This window comes from Pelecanus crispus, chromosome Z (genome assembly GCF_030463565.1).
Source record: "Pelecanus crispus isolate bPelCri1 chromosome Z, bPelCri1.pri, whole genome shotgun sequence".
Classification (NCBI taxonomy): domain Eukaryota; kingdom Metazoa; phylum Chordata; class Aves; order Pelecaniformes; family Pelecanidae; genus Pelecanus; species Pelecanus crispus.
In genome coordinates, this window is record NC_134676.1 from 13,662,407 (window position 1) to 13,682,687 (window position 20,281).

Genomic DNA, 20,281 nt, shown 5'->3' on the forward strand with positions numbered 1-20,281 from the left:
TTAATAGCCCTAATATGTCAGTTGGGAATGCTGGAGGAACACCATAGAAATGAATCACAGAACAGGACTAATGTCCTGTATTCTCCCTAAGTAGCATCTTCTAATGCTACTGGAGACTACTTCTAATGCTGGAGACACAATATTGGGCTGCATGGACCACTGGTCTACCCAGTAGGGCATTTCTTACGTTTCACTGGCCCCTTGAGCTTTTATTCACAGAAATAACTATTACTAGTCTGTGTAGGTAGTATTTATCCAAGTCTGTCTTGCTCATCATGAGAGGGACAGGAGATAAGCAAACTAACTCAACCCTAGGGCAAAACATGTACTAAAAGTCTTTGAACAGCAGGAGGAGTGATGCATCACTCTCAAGTGTATGCCAGATCTGCACTGCCCTCAGGAGTCAACCTGTTGTCTCATTGCCACATTGGACCCTTATTGCTGACTTGCTAAGATGGAAGAATGCTCCTCCAAAAGGCCTTTGAAGGCTCTTCCAGAAGGACTCTGAGATGTTGCTGTTCTTACCTCAGGGTACCTGCTGGATACTGCAGTACACAGACTATAGATAAAGATACCCTTCCATAAGCTTCCTCCCTCCCCTGCCATTTCTTTTCTGGGCTGTTACCATCTACACAACGGGGCTCCCGGACCCTTGAAGGAGAGAAGCACTGGACACCCTGAGTCCCAAGAGGACTTCACCTCTTCATTTTGAAGACAATCTCACCCTGTGGGACACTTAATTCATAGGGCCAAGACTGTATCTGGGTTCACTGCCAGTCAGATTTTTCTTACAGTGTCTGTCTCACTTTGCTTGCTTGCATTCCCAGTCCAGAATTTGCAGTTCCCATAGGGGTATCTGTCTTAAGAAATGGCATCTGTTTGGACTCACAGCATGTCCTTCCACAGTCCTCAAAGCAGCCTGTGAGTTACCTAAAACAGGTCAATACAAGCAGACCTATTCATTTAGTTGTGGCATCATAAATCAGTGATGCATGCTCAGAGAACTGCATTCCCCATCGTGGCAACAAAGGCCAGTAGGGCTGAAGAACATGAAAAAGTGATTCTGCCAACAGTGGAGCGGAGCAGTAGCAGGTTAGGCTGACCTATTATTACTGAGCCTGTAGTATTCACAACAAGCTGATAAATTGGGTCAGCCCCCAGTTTTTGCAGAATCAGCACAGATGGAGAGCTTCTTGGAAACTGTCTGATGCAAGTGTATTATCATACCTGTACTTTTCCTGCACTCTTGCAGATTGCATTTCTGATACTTTGTGGGCTTGGGTTTATCCACACACATACTGTCATCTTCAGTTTCATTAGTTTCTGTATTCGTGCATTGCACAGTTCTTTGCTGAATGCCCCCTCCACAAGAAACAGTGCACTGAAAGAGAGTAATTTTAACATATATAAAAGTCTTTTACACAGAAATTGTGTAATATGCCAACATTTGAGCTGTAATGTGATGGAAAGCTAAAAATGCTGTATGATCCAGAACCAATGAAATACTTTGTGTACTGCATTCTCCATCCAGACATCTCCATGGTGCATTGTGGCCAGATGTGGCAGGATACGGTAGAGGGGTAAATAGTACAAATAAAGCATCTTGGAATGTGTAACCAGGTAAAAGGACTGTTTTCTACAAAGGAAGAGGAGGATGATCTGAAATGCCAGTCCTACAAAGTAAGAGAGTAGTAATCCAAATTAGTACTGCACACTGACATTTTTTATTCCCTGTGTTTTCTCATGGTCCAAATTAAACATGAATAACCAATTGCAATGTCAGGTCTAGAAATGATCGAGCTGAAGATTTCAAAAAAGCTCAGTAAGATGTTTTATCTTTGGTGACATTTATACTGTTGTTACCCTTTCTTTACGACCACAAAACAACTGCTAGCTGCTTATTCTGGCTGCACATAGATGGACATAAAAAAAGAACATTTTCAAAACATGCTCCTGTACTATTCAGTAAATGTATTTAATTCTTCCAACATCCCAGAGTGTCTGAGAATTCCAGCTAATTTTAAATTCTTTTTCTCTCCAGATAAGTAATGGCCAGCAAGGTAAACACGTCAACAGAGAGACAAGGCTAGCCAATGAAGCGTGAGAGATAAGACAGGACTGGTACCTCTTTAATTTTTCTGCAAATTACCCTCTCTCTAATGTATACCTCTGTGCATAAGACACAACGTTACTAGTATGAAGTACATTAAAAGATCTTATGTACTCCTGGGGCAACTTTAGATTAATGTTTAAAATAGAGTTTTTATAAAGTAAAATAAATAGGATTAATAAATCAGTAAAATAGCTGCTATGCATTTTGGTATTCAGTTAATTGTTTTATGCATGTCCCAACATTTTCACTTCCATATTTAAGTGTTAGAGTTACACTAACTCTACATTACATTATATTCATATCCCACCTAATGGCTTTGTGTCAAAAACAACTCATTAAATTTTCTGTGTTAAATGACTCTCCATTATTTCCTTATTTGTGGCTCCTGGCTTTTGGTGTACTTTCAATGTTCTCTTCTGCTATGAGGACTATTTGTAATGTATGAACAGGTTTATTAAGGAAACTGGAGGGTAAGGTTTATTAGATATACCAGTTTCTTTATAACTAAACATACATTGCAGATACTGGAAGGTTCCCTAAAGATACACCCCATATTTGTCAATTAGATTTCAAGAAGCCAAAGTAGAGGGCTATTGGTCAAAATTCAGAATTTCCATTTGTGTGGGCAAGTCCAATATTCCACAAAGTTGCTTTAAGGGTCACCCCCAATGCCCCCCCAAGTAGACTCAAACAGTAAAACATTACAATGACTGGAGAGGCTCTGGAAGCACAGACAGATCAAACAGCCTAGTTGTACTTTGAAGAATTCAGCTAGGTGCATATCAGGGACTTTTATTAGCAATTCAAGCTTTTCCCTCCCTCTCTAAAGATGCTCTTGTCTTGTCATCCTCTTGAAATATTACCTTACTCTTTACCTAACTGAACATGATTGAATTTCTACCCAGTAGCCTCTTCCAGTGGAAAATTTCAAATGAGTAATGGAAGAATGCCAATGATAACTCCTTTTTTATTAGAAAAGGAAAAAAAAACATCCCTCCATCCAACAACATGTAATGCAGGAACAAAAAGTAGAAGCTATAACCTCTATCACCCGAAGGAACTGAGACAGGCTGGCTCTGAAATGTTTAGTAATATTTTCAGAAGATCTTATTTTGTGGCTCCAGCTGTGCATAAGAAATCATACTTGCCATAGGCACTGAGGTTCACAGACAAGTGGATAATATGAACAAACATGACCAACTCAGGACAACAAATAAAACAAAGAAGAACTGAATCCTACCGGGCCCCATGCCTGGTTAATCCACTGCGTACAAGGTTGCCTGTTACATGATGCAATGGCATTAGGTCTTTTTGTCCAGTCACAGTAGCCTTCTTCTGGGCAGTAGATACGTCGCTTTTGCTGGCCACCACCACATGTTCTCGAACACTAACAAAAGAGGTGTACAAACCCATGAGGAGAGAGGTGGGAATGGATGAGAACCCAGAAACAGACTACAAAGACAGTAGGAAATGTGTTTCATTTAGAAATGTGCAGCCACAGGTAACAAGAAGCATGTCACTGACCCATGTGATTTAGGAAGATGTACAGGCTAGCCTGCATATCAAGTCTTACAGTCCAGATATGAAGAAAAGCTCTGCACTAAGACATTTATTTCATCATATGCTTGGAAACAGACAGGGAAGAAGCCACTATTGGTCCAAAATATTTTGGGGAAAGCTTTCCTGACATGTATTAATGCAAGGCATTAGGACAGCATGGAAGTGGCAACATAGAACAGACAACACAGAACTGCTGACGCAGCACCACTGGCAACAGTGACTCCTCTAACAAGAATGAGATTGGAAGTTACATGTCTGCAGGATTAATCTGTAATATTTACTGAAGACAGTACAAGTTCATGAGATGCAACATCTCATTTTTATGAGGCAGCTGGGGACATTGAAATTCACCCAATCCATACAATAAATTAACTATTTAGCAATAAAAGCATCATACAAAGACAGTGACCCAGGTCATTTTTTAAACATTCTTTAGTCCACATTCTAGTATTACTTACCAAATGATTTTTTACTATTACTCACCAGGTCTGCTGTAGAGTCCGCTTGAAATACACAGAAGATTTTGTATTCTGACATGAAATAAGGTGCCAGACATACTTTGAATAATGCTTTGTTCCTGTCCTACAAGGAATTGCCACGTGCTTTAGCTGATATAAATATCGGCCTGGCTGCCTATGAGTTTGTTGCCACAGATTTACGTTACAAAGTCACCCAAAAGACAGATTTATCTTATGTCTGACCTCAGTCTCTGGCCCCATAAAATTCCAGCCCAAAAGTGTAAAGGAAAATTCTAAATTAATCATAATGAGAAAGCAAGATTAAAATGGCAGCAAAAGGGATCAGTCTGAATGAATCACATTGACTGATCCACTAGGATATCTAAAACAAATCTTCTTCCAGGCCATCTGCTTCTCTCTTTCAGGGTATCGTAATTTACAGCTCTAGCTGTGAATCACACACAATCCTAAGAATGATTCTGGTTAGTCTTACAAACAAGATAATTTTTGCTGTAACTGTACACAAGGACTGCAGAGCCTCTGAATAGTACAAGCTGCATGTCTTCCTTTAAGTGAGTTTACCTAACAGCATGGGATCTAACAGTCACTGTTTATTGACAGCTAATTGCTCATTCCCAAAGCTTCTTCAAAAGAACAATACCTCATTCCAGGGCTCCACACGCCACTGCAAGCAAGGCGCCATATTACAACTAGTGTTGAGTTGTGGTTTATATCCGAGTAACTGGCAATGAAAAGGCCTTAGAAGTCGTTTTTCACGAACATCAATGCAGAGAACATCTCGGGTCTTGAAACCACCATTGCAGTTAGCAGAGCACTGTACACAAAATAGAAAGGGGCACATCTCCAAACGATGCTCTGCTGAGCAGCTGTCCCTTCCCCAGTCACAGAGGAGGAGGACAGCCTCAGCTTTGAGCATCCTGACTCACAGAGGGAGTTTCCAGCTTACTGTAAGAATAATCTGTTGTTAGGCTTAAAAACTATGGTTTTCATCATAGCAAATCAGAACACGCCACACAAATATTTCCTTTTCTTCACTGGAACATCCATTAATAACACAAATGCATATTTAATTGGGAAATCTTGCCAGCTATTTCCAAAAATGTCATAGTGAAAGAGTCATAACGCAATAAATACAATAAACAAATCCTGTATGCAGGGAAATTGTCAGTTCTTTAGTTGTTTCTGAGGGAGGAGGGGAGGAAAGAGACACAGCTGCATAAGTTGATTTCTTAATTCTACCGACACCACTGAATAACCTCAGACCAGCTTTCAGCTTTACCACCATGATGCAATATAACAACTGGTGATGTTCTCCTTTGCATAAATAAGCATTCTTCAGCTGAATAAGGAAATTAATATCATACTTCCCCAGGGAGCTGAAGGATGGATGGAAGGGGAGTCCATGCCCTTGTTCACAGAAGCTTCTGTCCCTCTGGATAGAAACAATGGACAGAAGTGACTATGCAAGCAACTGAGTACACACAGCCCCCAAATACATGCAATTGTATTTGGTATTAAACTTAGACTGTAAGATCTAGTCTGAAGCACCTTTCTTTTCAGGGAGGGGAACAACTAGATCAGAGAAAAGGAATAGAAAAAGCTTTACTACACTAGTAGGGGAATATAGCCATCTTGCTGTGATAAGGGGACATAAAAATGCTTGAAATGAGTAATGAGAAAAACAATTGCCACTTGCAAAATCAAACAAAAAATAGCCAGTTTTATATATGAAATTGTAATTAGGTTTGTGTAGTTCAATTGCTGGAAAATAAGGGTGGCTAACACAAACAGAAATCTGCTAGGAAAAGCCTTTTGTCTCAAATTGGCCTCATAATTGGACTGACACTTCGAAACATTTCTTTCCTATAATATTTTATCATGAAACCTGATTTCTAGCTGCTTTCTGTGATGTAACTATTGTTCACTTGTTGCAAGCGCAGTAACATTTACGAAGAAAAAGTGAAGGTGAAATACGCCCTACTGCAACTGGGACTGCAGAATGTCTATGTATCATTTAAAATTAATTTCAAAGGCTTAAATGTGGTTATGTAATGCTTTGGCCTTTCCTGGACTTTCTGAAGAGTCACGTATATCATGTACAAATCAATTCTATGTCAAAGAGCTCAATAATATAACACAGGGTTTGTAACAATAACCTTTTCTTTGTATGAATCTGCCCTCTAGTCCAATGGCAACAACATTGTCCACAAAAATGATACGTACTGAGAAAGTTTGAGAGATCTATCTTTTTCTTTATTAAATCAACATTATTTCAAATAGAATTTTGTAGTTTTTCTCTTTTGATTCTTGAAAAATAACACACTGTTTGAAGCCCCAATTTTAAACAGGGTGAAGACAAAAGTAACAGGATTCAAGAAGTCACCAAAGTCCTTCCAGGTGTACACCACACATCTTATAATACCAAAAAAGAACTCAAACACAATTCCTTGGGTTCCACTTACCACCTTGGACACTCTCCTGTCTCTTGACTAGGCCTCTGTACATAAATAGGACCAAATAAGACCCTAGCCATAGCAGGCATTCTCCCCATTACATTTTTCTTTAGCTTTACAATGTAAAACTTAGAGGTTACATGAATGGGGAACAGACCATGTCATCTGAGAGATAATACACAGTGGCAAGGGTGAATAGGACTATGCCAACTCCCTCTCCCAAATTCCCACTTCCTTCTTAAAATCAGGATATGCCTCTGGAGGCAGAGATCGAAAAGATGCCACACGCAAATACATACAGCTTTGCCCTGGGACCTCCACAGAACATGGACAGTGAGCCTTGCTTTAGCTCTAGATGCAAGAATTAATGAGCATGACCCCCACACAGGAAGAACAGAATTCACAGCAGATGCATTTCCATAAATAACTTAGTCAGGAAATTAGTAAATTAGTGCTGAACGGTCAACTGGGAATCATGTATGCATTCACTGAGTAAGTAACTATTTTAAAAATGAAGTATTTAGAACTCCCTATTCTTTGAAGTTAGCAAGCTTAGTTCAAGTTCACACACACAAGTTCACACACAGCTCTGAATGAAGTTACCTTGCTCCAATTTCCTGTTTTCCAGCTAGCGCATGGGCGGAGATAACATTTTCTTGCAGAATCAGGCTTTTTCATGTGCTGACAGTGAGATGTGTTCCTGCTGCTGCACTCCACATGTCTCCAGAAAGCCCCCATTCCACAGGTGGTAGAGCACTGCACAAGGGTGAGAGGAAAGCCCAGGGGCAAACTCAACATTAGTAAATCATTTTGGAAACAATCCAAGAACCTAAATATAAATATCTAGAGCCATTTTAGATGACCTAGTTTATCTGAGATACTAAAAAGAAGATTTCAAATTCACCAAAGTCTTACTTAAGGTTCTGAAGGAGGTCTTTTTGTTGCTTTGTTAAGAAAACATGAATTCTGATTTATACCATGCACTGCTCTTCTTTGACAAACTCCTGCTTACTGAGACATTCTAAATCTGTACCGTCTGTCCCACTGTTTCCTTCTGTGATGTTTGGGGATCCAATACAAAATGTCATTGCATCCAATCTTCAGCACTGTTCCCTCTCTATCCCTAATACTGCTTATGATATATTCAGCAAATTGAGTGCATAATGCTGAAAATCTGAAATAAATTGTGTGAGACTCTTGGGAAAACTGTGCAGGAAAAGCATTTTTTAAATTATGAATTCAGAGAGTGGCTAAGTGTTTCCAACATTTGGGAGGGTTTTAGCGTCTGAGGTAAGAGAATATTGATCATGCCAGTCCAGATCCCAAGAGTGCACACTCTTCACAAAAAAGTCACTGTCATTGTTTCTGAAGCAGATAGAGGTGAAAAGTGGCTGGAGACACCCATTTACCTTTTTCTCCCTTAAAAAGGGAGCAACAGTGAACTATAGGCACAGAGTCAAATCCAGCACATACGAAGCAGCCTGTAGCTGGCACGAGAAACAGCATAAATAAACTTGGATTAAGACTGCAAAATGATGAAGAGAGCAACTGCTATTGTGTAGTTTGAACTCCCTGCACCGAAGTGGGAGAGTTAACAGGGAAAGTCCTTGGAAAGATAAGGAGAACTAAGCTGAAGCTAAGGTAGGGAAAAAAAAAAAATGAAGAGATGGAGCTGTTACCAGATGCAACCAGAGAAATGGAAAAATGGTGAATGGTCACAACAAAGAATTTTTGAAAAATTGCACATTATGAAGAGTGTGAATCAGCAAGGCCTCTGCAGCATGCCATCTCCAGCTTCCAAGATTCCTGGGACATCTGTCCAAGAGGCCACAAAGATCCTGTTAAAGCAGACTGCATACCAGTGTTAAGTTTTGCATAATCACATCTTATCCAAGACAACTTGTCTATTCAAGAGGATTGACTATCCCTGTCTTGATTGCTGACTCTTTGATGGCTCCCCCCCAGCCCTGCTATACCAGTCTGACAACACCAAGACTTTACTGAAGGGCTGCTTAGTCTTTGACCAAAGCTCCATTCTGAGCATTCATGAGAAAACCAAGGATAGCTCCAGGGATGATGCTGGGTAGATCATTCTGACAAAGCTCTATGTTCTTGTCTGAGGGAGGTGAAACATAGCAGGATTCTTTGAAAAACTGTTGTGTGCTGGTACAGAGCCAAGAGAGAAAGGCATGATGCTGCAAACAGTTCTGGGAGAAACCTTTAGCTTTCTTGACCGTTATTTAATGTTATGTAAAGGAGAGCAATTGCTCTGAAGTTCAGGAAGACTTACTGCTTTTCCCTTTTGTCATTCAGGAACCAAGACTTCCTCTTGTCACAGTAGATGTCTAGTAGAGAGGGAGGAAGTACAGATGACTTCTCATGACCGATAACAGAGGCAGAATGAGTAGATCTGGTGGTAATGGGGTATCTTTAGTACCCAGAAAGCTCTTAGAAAGGGAAAAGTGACAGCCCAGAATGACCTGGGAAAGTAGTAGGAAAGAAGTTAAAAGTTACAGACAGAGGCACCAGTGTCATGGGGCACTGTTTTGCCCCACTCTAATTAGTGCTCTCCCTTGGGAGGTATCAATAGTGTTATGGGACATGTCACACCAATCCATCTCAGTGATTATCACTATTCTTGGGCACTATTTATTTATCAGTATAGACACACCCTAAGGAGCAAAAAAATGTCAGAATATCGGCAGTCACTAAAAGAGAAAGATCGAGAGCATAGCAAGAGATTCAACTAGGTAGATGCAATGGTCCTGAAATACCAATGCCTTGGAGAGATGTCACCTAAAAACAGGCACAAAATTTTACTAAGGACAGGTAAACAGAAAGAGCAAAAATAAAGTCAGACAATTGTAGACTAAAAATTAATTAAAAAGAATGAACAATAAGAAAAGGTTCTGTGCATGTCAGAATCAAGGTGTAGGGAGGAAACACAAAACTTTAATTTTATGAGAAAAGATAACAGATGCTTTATTTACAGAATCACAGAATGGTTGAGGTTGGAAAGGACCTCTAGATGTCATCTTGTCCCACCTCCCTGCTCAAGCAGGGCCACCTAGAGCCAGTTGCCCTGGACCATGCCCACATTGTTTTAGAATATCTCCGAGGATGGAGATTCCACCAATTCTCTTTTCCACCATCTTTTCCTCTTCAAACTTGAAAAAACCAAAAGTTAAATGTGCCAAACCAAAAGTTAAATGTGCCAGGCTTCACATAAAGTTAATTTTAATAAGAAACAATAGCTTGAACAAGAATAGCAAAAGATTACTAAAAGACTAAAGAATAGTAAAGTTTAGACGCATTAAGTATCCTTGAATTGATTTCATCAGTTCTGTGAAACCAAATGTATTGACCTTACCTCAATATTCATTCAAGTGTCCTTGAATAATCTTTGAACTGTTGAAAATTATTTTTTAAAATAGATTGGGAAAGTCCCAGAGGATTAGAGAAGGACACCTTTCAAGTTATCTTTAGGAAAAGAAAAAGGCATATCTGTGGACTAATGGAACACTTCACCTAACTTTACTTCACAAGAAGATACAAAAGCAAATTATTAAACAATCAAGATCAAAATTGTAAATACTAACAAAGATGATAAAGCAATGAAACAGACCAGATGAACCTATCTAGAAGAAATTATTCAAGTCAATCTAGTATCAGGTCTCTGAGCAACCTGATCTAGTTGAAGATGTGCCTGCTCACTGCAGGGACATTGGACCAGATCACCTTTAAAGGTCCCTTCCAACACAAACCAGTCTATGATTCTATGATCCTTCTCTGACAGGGGTACATGGCTTAATGAAAATAGAGAGCCAGCTGATGTGATGCATTTTGACATGATCTCGTAGGGCATTCTTTTAGCAAATGATGGAAATATAGTCTAGGTGAGATAATTACAAGATTGGTGCACAGCTAACTGAAAAACTGTAATAAAGTGGTTCTTGGTGATTCAGTGTCAAAATGAAAAGACATTTCAAACATGGTCCTGCAGGGCTCTGTCCAGAGCCAAGCTCTCTTCAGTATTTTCGTTAACTAACTGAATGATGAAAGACAGCATGCACTTATGACATTTGCAGATGACACCAAGTTGGGGGACTTGGCAGGAATGTTGCAGGACACAATCTGAATTGAAAAACTTCTCACCAAGTTGAAAAATTGTAAGAAAACAGTAACCTGAGATTCAAAAACATACGCAAAATCCTACATTTAAGGAGAACTTTGTATACACATATATATACATATATATACACACACAGACATGCACACACATATATACAAACCCCAAACAAAACTGAGAGCATCTGCTGATCTAGAAATACTAGATCCAGGGTTTACAATGGACCACAAATTGAATAAATCTAAGTGGGATGGTTATAAAGCAAGACAAATCTCATCCCAGCATTCACAAAGAGGGTCACATATAAAATGATAGGAATTATTCCATTTTATTTGCCAGGTGTCAGCTGGGGCCATAATGAAAATCACTGATGAAGAAACATATGATGAAACTGAGCAAGTCCATGGGAAAACAACAAAGCCACCAGATATTTAGAAAACACAAGGAAAATATGAAAAGAACCAGATTGTTTTGTTTAGAAAACAGATCCAAAAACATCCGAAAGACAATTATCTTCCATGGTCTGCATATAAAAAAATAGAAGCTTCATTTTCAGTACAGAAGATGTTGCTTATGTATAAGGAAAATATTTCTAATGCAGGTAATGAATGACTAGGACAGTCTGAAGCATCTCTGTATTACAGACTTCTGTTCGGGATGTGCTGGGCTTGGGAGCATAACCTTTGCCTGGACTTTCTCTTGCAGGCTCTTTCACCCAAGCAGATCTAAATGCAGGTCCCTGGGGTATGTGCAGAAGGAAATGCATCACTTGTCCCACTTGAACATGGGAAGCTAAAGCCATTCTCACCTGGCCATGGGAAGGCATAAGATGAAACTTCAGGCTGCCATCAGGAGTGCATGTCCTGAACAACTGCTGAAGAGGTGGTGACAGAGCAGGGGTCTTACCCACTAGCTGCCTACAGACGCAGGGCACCAACAGGCTCTCAGTTGTCTAGCTGTGCTTCCACTGCCATGGGATATGCTAAGTCATCTCTTGCTGTCCTTTTTAGCCCTGCATTTCTGCATTTCCATTAACTTGCATTATTCCAGGCAGACCCGAGAGCAAACAGGTACAGAGAAACAGACTTTTGATAGCCTTCTCAATCAATACTGAGCCACAGAGGCAGATCAGTGCAAGGAGGTTTCCAGATCTCGACCCTTGGCTGTACTGATTAGCTTGGCTAAAAAAGGCTCTCAGAAAAATAAGGTAACTTGTTCAGATACCAAAGTCTCTCACTTTAGGTACCACGATTTGAAGAATATAAAATTCATTAGCATAAGAAGGACATGGACCTGCTGGAGCGGGTCCAGAGGAGGGCCACAAAAATGATCTGAGGGCTTGAACACCTCTCCTACGAGGCCAGGCTGAGAGAGTTGGGGTTGTTCAGCCTGGAGAAGAGAAGGCTGCGAGGAGACCTTATTGCAACCTTCCAATACTTAAAGGAGGCCTACAGGAAAGATGGGGAGAATCTTTTTAATAAGGCCTGTTGTGACAGAACAAGGAGTAATGGATTTAAACTAAAGAAGAATAGATTTAGACTAGACATTAGAAAGAAGTTTTTTACAATGAGGGTGGTGAAGCACTGGCACAGGTTGCCCAGAGAGGCAGTGGAGGCCCCATCCCTGGAAACATCCCAGGCCAGGTTGGACGGGGCTCTGAGCAACCTGCTCTGGTTAAAGCTGTCCCTGCTCACTGCAAGGGGGTTGGGCTAGATGACCTCTAAAGGTCCCTTCCAACCCAAAGCATTCTATGATTCTATGATTTTGTGATTCTATAAAAAGAAATCTGTTTACATAAAACCAGAATTTTACAGTGGGAAGGATACTAAATAGAAGTTTATTCTATATTCTCTTATTATAGTTGCTAGAATTAGGTGGTTGCCCCCTCACCAGCCCTGAACCCCAGAAATTACTCCCTCAGGACACATCAATGCAACAGCACAGAAACCCAACTGTCAAAAAGCCTGGTGCTGGGTATCGCTAAAGGAAAGTCAATAGCAATATACAAAAAACAGTAAGCACTTTTCTGACACCATAGAAAACTCTGTAACCCATATTGCTTCTGCACTGAAGTTACCCACATATTATAACCATTCAGTAATGACCAGGGATCAGGGGTAACTGGACAAGACACCACCTTTCAGACCAAGTATCTTCCAGATGCTTTACACCTCAAAAGAGTTTTCAAACTCCCTGTACTTGTTTCATTTACTCAAACAGAAAAACTGTGCTTTCGAAAGTGAGTATTACAGGATGTTAACACCTGTTTTGATTGAATTTCAGTACTGTTAGAAATTAAAAAGTTCATTTTGGCACAGTCATTAATGCAGATAAAATAACTGTTCATTTCTACATTCTAACAAGACATAGTGTAACTGTTAATTATCAGCTGCTGTATCCAAAGACACTGTACAACCACAACCACCGGCCTAACGATTCTAACTTCTATGCCACCCAGACAAAATGCTTTTACTCTGCCACTGCTACAATGCAGTTCCAATACAGCAACAGCTAAACTTAAAAAAAAAGTGTGGAAGTCCATGTTACAATGTCTCCCCATGGACATGTGCTAGACAAATTACAAACCCCGGATATACCAGTTTAACTTTGGACTAATATTCTTATCTTTGCCTTGTAGATTCAAACTGGTTTTACCAGGCAGAATGCTGCTCTAAGTTCAGAGGTATTTGCTTAACGGTGGATACAAACGCTGATGGTGGGATGGGATAGAAATGCACCACAAAAACCTGTTATGTTAATAGCCAACTAAACATATGTTTAAGTATCCACGTTATTTAGTGTGCTTTATTCAGTAATAAAGCTAGCTTACCTACATGACCCTGGACACACACTAAGTTAGAAAACACACATAATTTAGAGAGAAATGATATGTAAGTGAATTTTAGAACATAATAGCACATCTACAGCTAACTTGTGTTATGTACTTATTTGGAAATACAAGCATATTCATTTGGTGTCTCCAGGGTCCACCTAATAGCTTAGTTTTTTGCTGTGCCCTAAAATAAAACTCTTGAGGTATTTCTGGTTGTAGTCAAACCTCAGTGTCACGTCCCTGGAAGAGTTATACATAGTTTTGCAGAATCCATAAATACAGACACATGCTATGTAAGGCATTTAATATTAGATATTCCAATTTACCAATTTTTTTTGTGTGACAGTATTTCATCTGAACATATGATACTCATTTCAGATCATCGCAACAAACTAAGAAGCTTTATCTTCTCAGCAGTGGTTCAGACAGCTGTTCATACTCTCAACTTCTTATGAGTTAAAAATAACTTACCTCACTCCAGTTGCCTACTATCCAGTAGGCATCACCAGGCAAATTGTTGGATGTTATTAGATGGCTGTTTTGTGTGACATTTGTCAAAACCCCCTCAGATGTTGCACTTTGGTTCCTGAGAACATGCTTGAGAGCTGATGATTGTGTGCTGGAGGTTATGGTGTCAAGTAGCTTCACTTTTCTTCTGCTGTCAGTCTGGTCTCTCAGTAAATGACCAAATGCTGTGGGCATTACTGTAACAGATGCTTCTTGGGTAGGTACTTCTACAACAGGCACATCAACTTGCAGACTGATATAGTTTGCTGTTGTTGGAAATGCCAGTCCTTGTGCTGCTTGGCTAATAGGAAGGAACGTAGAAGGTTCTTGGTGATGAGATGCAGGGGTGGGCTGAGAAGTCACACTCTCATTCTGAAGGACAGAAGAGTCTGTATCTAGGGTTGTGCTCCTGGTTCTGATTTCAGGATTGAGTTCTGTGCTATAAAGGAGATCAATCGGTTTCTCACTGCCTCCAACTGACCCATCAATGTCATCAGAGTCTTCAGTTAAGTAATCATAGCTGGAAGTTACTTCTGGACTACTGGTAAAAGAGGAGACAGGACTGTCCTCACTTCTTTGCACCTCACTTTCTACAGTAGAAACTGGCTCCCTTTCAGAAATATTTTCAGCATGCCTTACAATTTCAGTACTTAAGCTACTATGAAAAGGCCATGAAGTAGTATTTTGGTGTGAACTATGTTCAGTAGAAACAACGTGATAATTGTAAACATCACTTGGTCCAGCAAAATTATTTTGTAATGTTTTGTTGGCTGTTCCTTCTTCTTCTGAGACATTACCCAAACCAGAGGATGTAGGCAAACAGGGTGTTACACTTCCAGGCTTGGGTATTTTTGTTGTTGTATGGGACCTCGGGCTTGGTATGGGTATTCTGGGAGGAGGATTCTGTTTGGGATTAGTACTTGTTTTTCTGATTATGATCTTTCCTCTTCTGGGTGCCAGGCGGGGTATCGGAAATCTTCCAGCAGAAGGACATTGCTGGAGACCACACAGGGCCTTGGAGTTGGGTCTTTTGGAAGTATCACATGGCTCATCATTATTTTTGGCACAAGTGACATTACGAGTCCTTATTCCACCACCACAAGTAACCGTACACTGCAAAAGAAACAGAATTAATACATCTCCCCTCTTCATTCTGCTGCACATATCAATAAAAATAAGTATCAAATGGCATCTGTTTAAAACAAAGAAGCATCATTACAAATAATCCATAACAAAGCTTTTCCTGAGAAATAAGCCCTTCATTCTAGTGACGTTCTGCTATCATGGAGCTCTTTCCAAGTTTTTGGAACAGTAAATGTCACATTGAGGAAACAGCAGTGAAAAAAAGACTACACAATAAAGACAAAATATGGAAGTAATATGCTAGAATTTTATTTCTTCAGTGAATAACAAAAGTTCTTTAGCCAATACCTTTTCCACCAGGGTTATAAAAAACAGACTAAAAACCTGTCACCACATATCTGACTGGCTCTGTGCTGGTTATTCACAGTGCCACAAACCTGCTGCGATCATCCATGCAACTCACAGATCCTTGTTGACTTTATGAAATGAATTTTTCATTCAGTCTTAGTGCAACCACCACATGCTGCCAGGGCTGCTAGCATACCTCTCCTAAATTACAGGCTACTGAAAGTAATTAACCTATCTGGCTTCTGTTTAAATGGAAGTACTGTTGTGTATAAAGGGTGCTGGAAGCTAAGGAGACCCTGTTTTTCTGTGATGTTTTTCATCCTCAACCCTACAGGCACAGCCATTCCTTCAGCAGCTGTCCCTCCACTGAGGACTTTCTGAAATTTCAACACGCTTCTCTGGTTTGAGGTACTAAGGCTGGCTGACTGGTTGGGTATGAATGGAGATGTTACACACAACCTACTGGAAGAAGTTGGCCTTGGATGCAAAGGAACCTAACCTAATTCAGCTGGCTTAAACTAGATGCTCAACATGAAGTGATGAACACTCCTATTGCCAGCACTTTAAAACCCTGGAATATCTAACCCTTTTTAGACCTAGTCTAGGTCGCAGGGCAGTAGAAACACAGTGGAGTTGTGTTATTGGGGTGCTCTCTGTTGTTAACACCTGTAGAATACCGTCAGCTCTGCAGCAACAGGAGCAGGGAGGAAAGCAGAGTAACGTCAGAGTAGGTAAGTTCATTAGCTATTCTGCCTGTCCTCCTTGCACTTCCAGCTGTATAGCACATTTAAACTAATCAAAGCTATGCAAGTTTACATCAGCCGCAATTTGACTTCTGAAGTTATTCAGTAAAGGATTTTGTTTGTTGAAGAAGACAGCAACTATTACCACTATGTTGCTGACGACACAGAAATACAACACACTTATTTTGTCAGACTTTGCCACGTGGATGATTTAGATTAGCATTCGTGTGAGTTAAAAGGAACATCCAACCTCATTAAATTTGCAGGTAATGGCTGTCTCCCAGAATTAGCTTTGAAAATCTCTGCTTTAGATTACAACCATGTACTAAAAAGAGATTTCAGAATGGCTACAACATTCCAGCCTCATTATCTGCCTAATTAAGTACGTTCAGTTTGTAAGATACAGAATGATTTTCTAACAGCCAGATAAATTCAGAGCAAAAGGAAGTTCTGCCCATATAAAATCTCTCCCTTACATTCACCAGTAAAGAACATTCTGCAGTTACAAGTCTCCTGACAATCCTGTCATTTGTGCAGGAGAAATAGTCTGTCCTATGCACAGTCCCCAGTTTCTACAGGTGTAGAAATTTATTTTTGTCAGTAACTTGCAAATATAATCCAACAACACAAGAGCACAGGCTGTACTCTGTAACAGCATGCTATTTCTATATAATCGCACTGCTAGCCACATAATCCCAGTCTACTTTTTCACAGGCAGTTAAAACATGGTGGCTACTCAATTCACAAAACAATCAACATTCAGTGATGATGGTTCGTAAGCAGCATAAATGGAATTAAAACTGTCACAAAATTCTGTTAACTCATTATCTGAATCTGCTCTCAAACACAATAATGAGTCTAGTAAAAAAAAAAGTTAGGAGAAAAAAGGGAGAGGAGTTTTCAAAAAGGGCATAGAATATAACAGAATATTTTCAGTTGGAAGGGACCTACAACAATCATGTAGTCCAACTGCCTGACCACTTCAGGGCTGACCAAAAGTTAAAGCATGTTATTAAGGGCACTGTCCAAATGCCCCTTAAGCGCTGACAGGCCTGGGGCATCAACCACCTCTCTAGAAAGCCTGTTCTAGCATTTGATCACGCTTTTGGGAAAGAAATGCTTCCTAATGCCCAGCCTAAACCTCCCCTGGCGTGGCTTTGAACCATTCCCATGTGTCCTATCACTGGATACCAGGGAGAAGAGACCACCACCTCCCTCTCCACATCCCCTCCTCAAAAAAGCCTCCTTTTCTCCCAACCAGACAAGCCCCAAGCCCTCAGCCGCTCCTCACAGGACATGCCCTCCAGCCCTTCCACCAGCTTTGCTGCCCTCCTCTGGAAGCGTTCAAGGACCTTCACATCCTCCTTAAATTGTGGGGCCCAGAACTGCACACAGCGCCCAAGCTGGGGCCGCACCAGTGCTGAATACAGCGGGATGATCACCTCTCTTGACCGGCTGGGCATGCTGTGTCGGATGCACCCCAGGACGCGGTTTGCCCTCTGGGCTGCCAGGGCACGCTGCCGACTCACATTGAGCCTGCTGTCGACCAGCACCCCCAGATCCCTTCCCGCAGGGCTGCTCTCCAGCCACTCCTCTCCTAATCTATACTTATGTCTGGCATTATTCCACCCCAGGTGCAGAATCCAGCATTTGTTCTTGTTAAATTTCATCCCATTAATCACTGCCCAATGCTCCAATCTATCTAGATCCCTCTGCAAGGCCACTTGTCCCTCAGGAGAGTCAACACCACCTCCTAGTTTGGATCAGCAGCAACCTTACTAACAGTGCATTCAACTCCTGCATCCAGATCATTGGTCTTGGAAGTTTTGAAAAACTTAGTAAACTTCATTTTTCTTGACACCTGAAGTACAAAATACTTGTTGTGCATTTGTTGTTAAGATTGTCAGCTACACTGATGGATAAACTGCCTATTTGTGAGGTGAACCATGAGCAAGCTGTACTACAACAGAATCAGACTAAAATAATTTTAAAATTTCACGTGACTCAAAACCTACGTCTCCCCAGTCCACAAGAAGTATCTTAGTGCATTTTTAGTTTTCATGGAGAAATAGACTGCTCCACTTGTTTGGGACCCTGCACTCTCCTTGCCTTCAATGGAAAGTGAAGTTGTGAAACACCTGTAGATACCAGCATCCCAATCTAAAGAAAGCTAAGAAGCATGAAGTACTTCCACAGATTAGAACCTATAACAAAGCACATCATATGATACTAACAAACATTGCAGAATATGTTGCAGTATATTTAAACAAATATAGTATACTGCAGTCATCATTTTGACGACCTCACATTCTGGAGTTCATCAGCTGCTAACAAAATAACTGCACAACACTTAACTCTTGAAGGATACACAGGTATTCTACTGTTTGTTAGGGCTTCAGATTAATACTAGAAGTAAGAAGCTTGCATGCTGTGGCAAAAACAGAAGAGTTACAAATGCAAGAGATATAAAAGTATAGAATGTAAAAATGCTTCTCTGTAGGCCTACAGACATGACACAGAGCCTCCCCCGATCTGGTCCACAGCAGTAACGAGTATTACACAGATTTTTAGCACACAAGCATGCTCTGTTCTACACTCCCAAAAGCTCAGCAAGCCAGACTCCTAGAAACAGTTAACACGCAACACTTGCTGAGGTCTTTAGCAAGCAGGGCAGCTTTTTTTCTTCTGTACAAAGGATTTGTGAAGACATGTTAACAAAAAAAATTTAAAAAAAGAAAGACAAAAAAGCAGGTCATTGGTCCTCTCTGCTGACTATAATAGGTCATTTTGAAAAAAAAAGTTCAATATTACAGCTGACACAAATTTACCTCAGTCCAGTTGCTCACTGTCCAGTCAGACGGGCACAAGACATCTCTGTTGCACGACAGATGGGTCTTTGGTTTAAGCAGGTGCTGGCACTCTGTGGCAGCCAGTGCCTGCTCATCAGATCCCACTGTCTGGATACAAAGAACAGTTCGCTTCTTCTGGCCTGTTGGGCCACATGTGGTTGAACATTTCTGCCATTCTCCTGCCCACCATCTGAAAACCAGGGGGGTAAGAACCATCAGAAAACAATCCATCACAAGCACATGAAGGACAAGGTCAGAGACTACAAGAAAAAGAATCAGTAATTTAAATTCTGGGCTCAAGTATACCCTTTTCATATTAATTCCAGATCACTCATGCTTTCCCATCTGCCCTGTGCTCCAGTACCAGCCAGTCACTGAAAGATGCTGATTCCCAGACAGCAGTAGGCACTGAGTATTATGTGTCTACAGTGTTAAGAATCCACTGAGTACATGGTCTTTCAAACCCAAACTTGAGGAACTGCTGGCAAGTTTAGTAATCTATTTACTCTATGCTATTGTTTAGCTGCTTATTGCTACCTCACTACAGAAAGAGTTAACAAATGAGAATCACCGGAGAGTCTGTAATGACAACACAGAAGTGGAGAAGGTTCCCTCACACATGTCCACGCAGCCACTACTGCACAAGTGCTCAAACTGGCCCTTCATTACCTCCAGAAGGGGAAGCAGCAAGGCACACAACCCCAAAAACCAGGCTAGTCAGAGCTATACTGCATGCACCCACATGGGATCAGTGCCCTGCAGTGCTGTGCCTCTGGGCCTGGTCTCTGGGTCTGCACTAGGCTGGACTTTTCTGTACTTTGTTCCTCAATGAAGTAAAACCAAGCCACTTATGTGTCTCTCTCCTGATTAAAGATGGTCTTCCATAGCATACTATGCGATGTTCCACTGAATGAAAGACAAATGTTTCCTCTAGTGTAGTATTTTCCAATGCAAAACACCTTACTGACAAGAGCTGTCCCCTTTATGTTTGGTTTACCTTAGCCTTTCTCCAGCTTCATCCACCTATTTCTTCTCATGCTGACCGAGAGTGGATCAAATATCTACATATCTGCCTTCCATGATAAGAAAGGAGGGCAAAAACTTACAGGTTTCTACTATTTGAGGAGCATTGGCATCAACTGTGACATTTGCCTGAAGATTTACCTTTACACTTTAAAAAAAAA

The 20,281-nt window shown here is 40.7% G+C and overlaps 1 protein-coding gene across 1 annotated transcript in view; it reads right to left on the reverse strand.

Moving 5' to 3' along the window:
• ADAMTS12 (ADAM metallopeptidase with thrombospondin type 1 motif 12) overlaps window positions 1–20,281 on the reverse strand; it is a 172,328-nt gene that overhangs the window by 1,146 nt on the left and 150,901 nt on the right. The window contains exons 18-23 of the mRNA XM_075726476.1: window positions 19,077–19,287; window positions 14,039–15,187; window positions 7,209–7,361; window positions 4,793–4,966; window positions 3,354–3,500; window positions 1,228–1,381 (exon numbers count right to left, since the gene is read on the reverse strand). Coding sequence (XP_075582591.1) covers window positions 1,228–1,381; window positions 3,354–3,500; window positions 4,793–4,966; window positions 7,209–7,361; window positions 14,039–15,187; window positions 19,077–19,287 — 1,988 coding nt within the window. The remainder of the gene's footprint in view (window positions 1–1,227; window positions 1,382–3,353; window positions 3,501–4,792; window positions 4,967–7,208; window positions 7,362–14,038; window positions 15,188–19,076; window positions 19,288–20,281) is intronic.